At 44.8% G+C, this 10,000-nt stretch overlaps 1 protein-coding gene across 1 annotated transcript in view; it reads left to right on the top strand.

Annotated features, from left to right (window-relative positions):
• Nucleotides 1-1,286: 1,286 nt before the first annotated feature.
• The window catches only part of prox1a (prospero homeobox 1a), a 50,387-nt gene continuing 41,673 nt past the window's right edge, over nucleotides 1,287-10,000 (top strand). The window contains exons 1-2 of the mRNA XM_063184294.1: nucleotides 1,287-3,218; nucleotides 5,803-7,751. Coding sequence (XP_063040364.1) covers nucleotides 5,875-7,751 — 1,877 coding nt within the window. The 5' untranslated portion in view covers nucleotides 1,287-3,218; nucleotides 5,803-5,874. The remainder of the gene's footprint in view (nucleotides 3,219-5,802; nucleotides 7,752-10,000) is intronic.

The following is a 10,000-nucleotide window of genomic DNA, read 5'->3' as shown; positions in this document are numbered from 1 at the left end:
GACCGCATCATGTGCCACACGTAAGCGGTATTTTCTGTCCTAGTTTGACCAGAAGAGAAATTCCATAGTTTGGGAAACTGTATAAGAAATGTTTTGCTCCGCAATACGGAAACAGTTAACCTCGTGTACATTTTATATTAAACTGAGAGTGAATGAAATAAAAACACGGTAAGTGCGCAATTTATTGGCTCTTTGTAATGGTAACAAAAATGAAGAACCATTGTTCATACCTAAATAAATCCAATGTCATATTTTAAACGTCAACAAATATTTTGTGGACACCATAAGAAAAAAATCAGGGCGACAGAAAAGACTTGTTGCGTAAATGATGCCCTATCTATATTGGCACGCGGGCGCGCGGCTTTTAATGTCGGGCAGCGGCTGTAAAAGAATGTTGCAAATGAGATGAAAAAGCTAGAAGCTGTCCATTCCGGAGCAAATGTAAAAAAGAGTTGGCAGAGTTAATAAACAGGTTTCCTCTATGCACGCTTTGCCGTCACCGTCCTCTTCTAAACAAATTTCCTTTAATACTGTAATGACTTTTCCACTGAGTCTTCGCGCAGGGCGACCCTAGAGATCCCGTGCCGTGCGCACGGTTACAGAATAGGCTGGAATGGCTGTTTTGGAAAAGAAATCCATGACATGAAAGAACTGACTTCCTTGTCATTTTACTCATCTAAACCAACACTCGCTTACGGCATGGAAAATGACTCGCTTTTCCTTTTGGACACTATTCAAAGTAGGGAGATGACATACAGTCAGCGTCTGCTCATTGGCCCAATAGAAAAGTCATTTTTACTATTCCTATTAAACTTCAGTAATAGGTAGCCTGGGATAATAAGTATAGCATTTTCTAAGATATCCACTAAAGGATGTTTTGTTTAACATTTCTGAGATATGAAAGCTATTTTGAGCCAGCATAAAGTTTGAATCAGCCAATAGCCTGTTACACGTGCATGTGAGTGTGTGGCCTCGTAAAATACACAGGTTACTTCGAAACAGTAATACAAATCCTTACAATATTGCAATTACTACAATATTACAATTAAATATTAAATGGGTTGGTTTGGTATTTTAACGAGCAGTAACTTAATTATGGAGGTATTTGGTCAGCGAGAGGAAAGAGCTTGCGTCTTGTGGATGCCAGTACGTTCCCTCAGAAATCTTGCACAAAATGCATAAAGATGACAGTCAAGACGTGAACCCCATAATCAAACAAACAAACAAACAAACAAACAAACAAACAAACAAACAAACAAAACACAAAACAACTCGTGAATTTCCATGATGTTATTGATGCTGTATTGCTGTGGCCTGTGAGTTTAAGCCCCACAGACGAAATATCACTTGGGATGCCTGTGTTACACTTTGGTTGTCGCTTCATCTCAAATAATAATACATCAACGACAACCCTTTTAAATGACACTCTCACATGACAACATACCGTAATGTATAGCCTACTGTCACCAGGATTTTCTTTAAACACTTCATCTAACTCTTGTTTCTGAGAGGATAAGAAACTGGGTCACAAAGACAAAGTTGATTTATTTAACTGGGGTGCATGTGAAAGGTGAATTAGATGTTGAAAATGAGGTTAGAGGGTTAGAATGCATTCCTATAATGCGCGCTGATAGGATGATCACCATATTGTAGACAACTAATAAAGCGTCTGATTGGACGATGGATGGGGGAGGGGAGAGGTGTTCGGCGGCATGCCCTCGGAGTTCAGAACTTGTTCATCTCATAAAGGTTGAACAATTCCCCCCATCAGGCCCCACTAATTTAAGGGATCAGTGCTTACAAAAGCAGAACATAAAATTACTTTGCGTCTTGCAGCATTACTATTCTTTTGAACGGTCTGAAGCCGTTGTTTGATCAAAGAGTAGAACTGACGAATGCTGTTACTTCTCATCCTTCTGATACTGGTCAACCCCCCATCTGCAAAATGTAGGCCTAATGTAAATTAAAGATAAAAAAGGGTGAAGGAATGTCTACATCCAGCTAGCTCTGTCTGTCATTTCTTCTTATCAAAGCATGTGGTATCTTTTCTGTCAGCATCAGCACCGTGTGCTTATCCTGCTCCCCGGTATGACAGCCTATTCATCCATAGCACATAGGCTACATTTGTTGGCAATAATTGACACATTATTATTGACACATTTGATACATAGGCTATGTGTTGTGTGCCCATGTCATGCAGCTGTCCTATAGTGCGTAAGGCGCAGATACAATTATTCTTAGGTCTTTGGAATTGCAACGGCAGTTACAGGCGACGCACTGATAGGCTATGGCTGTTATTTTGCGAGTGAAATTGAGATACTGTTTGTTTGTGGTTCACTAACACGGCTACCATGCAGAGTTCAAGATGCAAAATATTTTAATTTCTCAACAGAAAAGCAATGAAATGGTGTAAAGAAAGCCCTCCGTCGTGCGTCATGCGGTGCGGTTTTTTTTCCCAATAGATCTGACAGGCAATAATCTCTGCTATGGCCTAGTGCGGTGATAAAATTAATTGACAAGTGTCAACATTTCATTATGTGAATCCGAATTTAGATACTTTTGTATTTTATTATTTCCTTAAATACCGTTTTTAAACATGATTAAAAATCCAACGGTTCATATTTTAACAGAAATGCGCAAACATAATGGCAGAATCTCAATGTGGATGATTTTACATAAAACAAGTCTAAATGTAGCCTATTCTACTTTGTGAACATAACCAACATAACTGGATAAGGCAAAACACATAACTGCATTATGTTATTTCAGGAGATGATGCATCCTTACAGGTTCCGCAAATTCATTTGGTGTTAAAAGTGGATGGTGAAAGCAGTCTTTTATGAGCGGCGAAGTCTTTCTTGGTGTCGGTGAAGTTCGGCGTTTTGTATTCCTCTAAATCCAGCGGAGTGTTCTTATTGGTAGGTGGAAATGTTACATCACAATCATTATGACGCGCCGTCTTCCTGCTTCCTTCAGTCGCGTCTTAAAGTGAATCTTGTTAGTGCGAGAGCGCTCCAGCCTCGTCCTGTCCGCATCGCAGAGAAACACAGTTTCCATCTGGAGAGGAGAGTGGCGCAAAAGAGCTCTCTCGCTCACTCACTCACTCTCGTCGCTCGTGCTCGCCCTGAGAAATTACAATATTCATCACCAGGCGAACAACCCCGCTGTATTCTCTCTTTCACTATAGCAAAGAAGCCCAATTTCCTCTCGTCTGCAGAGTAAGTAACCTTGTCCTTTTATCGCTCCTGTTCATTCTCCGTGGCTTGAATTGGTTACGCGTTTTGACTGGTAGATGCGTTTGAAGATTTTAATAGTTTTGCTTCAAGAAAAACATAGTCTTCGTGACTGAATAAGAATACAGAGCATTATGAGCTGGTATGTCAGGGGCATTTTAGGACCCGACGAGATTTGAAAAGCGGGATGAGACACTTTTGAAAGACACTTTGTGAAGTAAGTCGACTGCTGTTTCTTTGATTCTGCTTGGTGCGCATTAGGAGACGAGTCAAGCATCCTTTTCTCAGTCCTGGTGATAACAATATGTCGAATCGTGTTTAAGACAAAACATATTTCTTGAATCTCTAAATCATTACTTTTATACTTTAGCTGGTCTTATAAACGTCTTGGCCTGTATGAAACTGTGCCGTTTAGTCATGATAAGAGAGATTGCCGGACTTCTTGGCCATTCGCGTGACAGTATTCAGCTGCTCTTTGTTTTGCAATAGGTGCTGTTCTACATTTATTATTGTCATATAGTCTGGACTTGATGTTATTTGCGGTGATTTGCCGATTGCCAATACATCTCTTTGTTAAAAAAAAAAAAAACTTGTGCCACGATACATGTTCTTTCGAAGTATTCATCCGAAATGAGTCCGCTTTGGGGCAAGTTGTCTTTAAGGAGAATGTTTTTTTCTGTTTGGAAATATCTTCTGTTTGGAAGTTGAACACTTACAAACTTTTGAGATGGTTCCCATCTACATATTATTGCAGCTGTCCACAAAGGCCTCAACTCCCTTTGTGTTTTCAATATGACCTCAGTGGTTCTATCTCGGAATAAAAAACATTGGCTATATTAATTCAAATAGCCACTAAAGTTGGCAATAGTTGTGTCCTTTTCCCTCCTGTCTGCCTTGTCTGAAAGACTTGGTGCGTTCCTGTATGTTTGTCGGGAAATTGCAATACATCTTGTTGAATATGTGGAATTGCCAGCTTTACTACACAATATTTTAATTCCGAAAAAAGGAGACAAGAGCACATCACTTTAACATATTGGCGACAGGTGCATTCCAGCAAAACAATACTTTTCTCCCTCGCCTCCACGAATCACCAAGGGACTGTAGGGTCGCGACTTGTGCGTAGTTAGATTGAGAATGCCAGTTTCAAGAAAACGCTAGGATTTGACATTTTTTGCCTGAAGGGGAAGTTCTAGGTTATATATTTTTTAAATAGGATTTTAACTTAATTTACTTTGGACACACAGGAAGGTTTTTTATATAATGATTAAGTGGTTATTGAGGATCTTATGATCTGAGAAGTTGAGGTTTGCACTTCATGAAACATTTTTTCAGAGTTTACTGCTGTGATTTCTATATCACAGACTGTTGAGTCTTGTTATAACCTTCGTGTTTGTCTTGGACAACAGTGGTGGTATTTGAATGTTTTGCTTTGAACAATATGCATGCAGCTCTTGAATCTATCCATATGCTGGTGAAATGTGCATTTTGAAATGTTCATTGTTAAATTCATGACCGCATGGCACTGAGTTTACACACACATTATTCCTAAAAGTACGAGCACTAAAAAAATGATATACTTAATTAATTGGAGTTGAGCCATAGCCTAGAATATTTTGAATTTATTTCACCAGAGTGTAAGTGAGTTTTAACTTCACTTGTCAGTTAAGTAAAGCTGATATTTCAAGATATTTGACCACTTAGACACACACACACACACACACACACACACACACACACACACACACACACACACACACACACACACACACACACACACAGACGGAGAGACAGAGGGATATGGACACTAATGCATGTGCACACAAACCCACGCACACACGCGCACGCGCGCACACACACACACACACACACACACACACACGCACGCACGCACGCACGCGCACACACACACACACACACACACACACACACACAAAATATGCATACTGGTATTTGTATTCGATTGAACTGATTTGTCTTCACCTGCTTCGAGTTCTGTATCAAAGTCTTGGTGCAAATATGAGGCCTGAGGTTTTCACATAAAACAAGTTTTGAAGTTTTAAGGCGTATATTTAATTTATGCCATAATATAAGAGACTGCCTGAGCTCTGGCTTCGTGCACTTTTCAAAAGTGTAAAAAATACATCTTAAAAGCCTGCTTAATCTTCCCATTGATAAATAACAGATTAAGCTAGGCTTAGTATTAGTAAAGTAACAGTACATTATAAACAACAATGATGTGCCATTTCCATACTCTTTAATGCCTATCTATGGCAGAGTCCTTCGTGTTGTTGTGGATTATTGTGGATTTTATTTCCTCCTCTCCAGTGCTCCACAACACCCTTCTGTATTTTCACATAGGCCTATCTCAATTTTAAAAAGCGAGAGTTTCATTTCATTTCCCATACAAAAAAAAAAAGTCATAAATTACACATTTATTAATGTGGAATATATATGACAGAATTTAGCGTATTTAAAAAAAATAAAACAGGAAAAATGAATTAGTGACTTGATGTTTGGTTTCCTTTGTTCTTTGATGTATTTGTGTATCTGTGTGTTTTGTTTTGTTTAGTCAGAGTCCCGGGATTCTCCAGTAGTGCCCAGCTGACTGGCTTTTGAAGATGGCACAATAACTGTTCCAGTGATGCCTGACCATGACAACACAGCCCTCCTAAACAGACAAACCAAGAGACGAAGAGTTGACATTGGGGTGAAAAGGACTGTAGGGACAGCAGCATCTGCGGCTTTCGCCCGGGCAAAAGCGACCATATTCAGTGCCATGAATCCACACAGTTCAGAGCAGGATGTCGAGTGCTCTGTGGTGACACACAGTGACGGCGAGAAGTCCAACGTGCTCCGCAAGCTGCTGAAGAGGGCCAACTCGTACGAGGACGCCATGATGCCCTTCCCGGGCGCCACCATCATCTCGCAGCTGCTGAAGAACAACATCAACAAGAACGGCGGCAGCGAGAACAGCAACTTCCAGGGCAGCGGCGGCCTCTCCAGCACGGGCTCCGAGGCCCACCAGGAGGACGCCTGCAGCAACTCCTCGCGCGAGAGCCCCCAGGAGTGCCTGTCGCCGTTCGGCAGGCCCACCATGACGCAGTTCGACATCGAGAGGCTCACTGACGAGCACCTGCGTGCCAAGCGCGCCCGCGTGGAGAACATCATCCGAGGCATGAGCCACTCGCCCAGCGTGACGCTGCGCGGGACTGGCGAGGGCGAACGGGAACGGGAGCGGGAACGGGATCGCGAGCGTGAGCGGGATGCGGAGCAGCAGCGTGGCGGCGGCCGTGACCGCGAGCGGGAGAGAGAGCGAGAGCGCGACCTGCGCGAGGGTCCTCCGCCCAGCCCACGCGAGAGCTACAGGGAGAACAAGCGCAAGCAGAAGCTGCCCCAGCAGCAGCAGCAGAGCTTCCAGCAGCTGGTGTCGGCACGCAAAGAGCAGAAGCACGAAGAGCGGCGGCAGCTGAAGCTGCAGCTGGAGGACATGCAGAAGCAACTCCGGCAGCTGCAGGAGAAGTTCTACCAGATCTACGACAGCACCGACTCGGAAAATGACGACAACGACGGCAACTTGTCAGAGGATAGCATGCGCTCCAACGGCGGCCTGGAGAACCGCGGCGGCAGGCACGATGACAGGCAGGACCGGTCCGACAACGAGATGTCCGACCTGGACCCGGGGCACTTTCTGGACCGGGCCCGGGCACTGATCCGCGAGCAGACCATGATCGCGGAAGGAGGCGACAAGCAGAAAGGAGACAGCCCCCGGGGCGGCAAGGGCCCTCAGTCCATGCACGCCGAGGGCAAGCACCTGGCGGAGACCCTGAAGCAGGAGCTGAACACGGCCATGTCTCAGGTGGTGGACACGGTGGTCAAGGTGTTTGCCAAGCCACCCCGCCCCGTGGTGCCCCAGGTGTTCCCGCCCCTGCAGATGCCCCCGGACCGCTTCGGCGTCGGCGTCGGCGTCAACGGGGACAACCCCAACTTCCACACGGCCAATGAGCGCCTGCAGTGCTTCGGTGACGTCATCATTCCCAACCCGCTCGACACGTTCGCCGGGATGCCCGTGCCGGGGGGCCCCAATGACCAGACGGAGGCGCTGCCCCTGGTGGTCCGGAAGAACTCCTCGGACCAGTCGGCCGCTCTACCCCCGCCCGGGTCTCACCACCACCACCCCGCGCTGCACCCGTCGCCTCTCGCGGCCACCATGGGCTTCAGCCCCCCCTCATTCCGGCACCCGTTCCCTCTGCCCCTCATGGGCTACCCTTTCCAGAGCCCCCTGGGGCCCCCCGGGGGCTACCCGGGCAAAGACAGGTCCTCTCCAGAGTCCCTCGACCTCTCCAGGGAGACCACCAGCCTACGGACCAAGATGTCGTCGAACCATCACTTGAACCACCACCGCTCCATGTCGCCCACGCACCCAGGAAGCACCGAGGGGCTGTCCCTGTCGCTCATCAAGTCCGAGTGTGGAGACCTCCAGGACATGTCCGACATCTCGCCATACTCAGGAAGCGCAATATCCTTTCTCAAAAAAAAAATAATACTGTATACCCTAACCCTTCTTTGTTTGATTTATCGTTTCTGTGTATACAATGTGTCATTTTTGCAGCCTAAAGCCCCACTCAAACAAAAAGAGTGCTAAAACAATATTTTAATAATTGGGAACATAATCTATACCAGACTGCCACTATAGCTCGCTTCACTACAGCACACTGTTTTAAAAAAAAAGAGAGAGAGAGAAACTAAAAGAAGTACTTCATTTCAATTAATCTCCATTAATTGGCTCCTGTTGTACTGTAAAGCCCACTGCACTGTCCCCGCAGTAGTCAGAAGATTAAACACAATTTCAGTGGTTTTAGGGGCTTTTAAGTGGCAGCTATAGGGAGAAGTGGTAGAAAGGGTCCCAGCAGCCGCTTGTGGAGGGAGGGAAGGCAACCGATCCCTTCCCTTCCCTTCCCTTCCCTTCCCTTCCCTTCCCCCTTCCCTTCCCATCTCTTCTCTTGTCTGGTCCCTCAATCACAGGGAAGAGCTCACAATGGAGACCCTTTCATCACTCCACATGTAAGACTTTGTACATAAATGCTCAAAGCAAATCATATTTCAAAGCTGGGAAATCAAAAAAAGACAGAGAGAAAGAAAGAAAGAAAGAAAGAAAGAAAGAAAGAAAGAAAGAAAGAAAGAAAGAAAGAAAGAAAGAAAGGAGGAAAAAAGGCAAGTGGTGTACTCTGCTGAGAGGGGTCTGAGAAACTCACAGGAGAAAGGAGAGAGGGAAGACAGCGTAAGTGCCCTAGATGTTTTAGTTGAATAGTAGAACCCCCCCCCCACACACACACACACACACACACTCACACAATACAATTTCAGAAGGAAACCGTTTTGATGATAACACGGCCTTCTTTGAGTTTGATAAAGCTATAGGCTAATTCCACAAGAAACTTCCTGACAAGAGTGTCATATCTTCAAATGTTGTCTCCTATGGCAAGTGATTGCGGTTTGTGAGACACAGACTTGTATTTCTCTTTATCCTTGTGGAGATCTTCCTTCGGCAGAAGGCCCTTGTATGACTGTCGCTGTTGCTTGGCAGCAGCCCACCGCCCACCACCCACCCCCACCCCACCCCACCCCACCCGCGCTCTTTGCTCCAGTGCTGGTGTGAACAGGTGTTTGCAGGTAGCTGTTTATCTTCTATTCTTTTCTTTTTTCATACCTTTTAAAGAGCCTCTGGCTCACCTGTCCTCCCTCCCTGCCGCTCCTTTGTACATCACAAAGAGCTCTCGCACACACACACAAGTAAAAGCCAAAGAGAGAGAGAGAGAGAGGGAGCCGCATGAATTTGTAATATAGAATGTTGACATGACATGAAGCCATAACTCAAGACAAGTGATCGTAAACCGCATTATACGAAATAGAATTTTTTTTTTACTTGTGTTTCACCATGTATTACATACACGAAGCATTGTCAGCTGATTGATATAGACAACCGATTTAATAATAAATATTATTTAATCTTTTTTTAATGTAACATTTTAACGCATTAACAGCTTCAATCATTCTTAAAACAACTTTTTATGATTGTCATTCATGGACTTTTTGCAAATCGTTTTGAGGGGATCCTGGTTAAAGTTTTCAAGTACATCACACATTGAGTAGTATCCAGTAAAAGAAGGGCTTCTTTGTTTCCTCTGAGCGTGATTGAGTTAAACTACCTTGTTCAGGCGTGGGGGAGACAAACGCTGACACCTGCGCAATTGGCCCCCTTCAACGGACCCATGTTTTGATATTTGCAAAACGAGGCTGTTTAATCAAATATTAAATTTTATTCAAATCAGGCAAGAAACAGACGGCCGATTGTCTCCCGCTCCCGGGCGGAGTGATCTTCCTTGTCACGCGTCCCTCTTTGCATCTCAAGAAAAATAGCCTTGTTCAGTTGCCTTCCCACATTTGCATATAGAAAGTCTGCGACCGGCTCCAGCCTACTACAACTACTAAAGACTTGAAGGGTGGAAGTTTTGGTCGTTGGGGGGTGGTGGATGGTGGAGTGGGGAATGGGAGTGGGCAGGTGAAAGTGTTTTGCATTTTCAGTATGTCAGACGGATGGGCCAGGCCCCAGTGGCACACATCCACCCTGAGGTGCACCTTATCTTGCCTATCACAGAAATGTTATTAAATGGGTTTTGATGGTATCTTTAGTTGAGGGCAACATTTTCTAGCACTGCATGGTATGGCACTACACATGTAATTACAAAGTATCTCATAAATCAGCATTA

This window comes from Engraulis encrasicolus, chromosome 19 (assembly GCF_034702125.1).
Source record: "Engraulis encrasicolus isolate BLACKSEA-1 chromosome 19, IST_EnEncr_1.0, whole genome shotgun sequence".
Taxonomy (NCBI): domain Eukaryota; kingdom Metazoa; phylum Chordata; class Actinopteri; order Clupeiformes; family Engraulidae; genus Engraulis; species Engraulis encrasicolus.
Note: the sequence above shows the minus strand (reverse complement) of the source record. Positions and strands in the feature narration are given on the sequence as shown.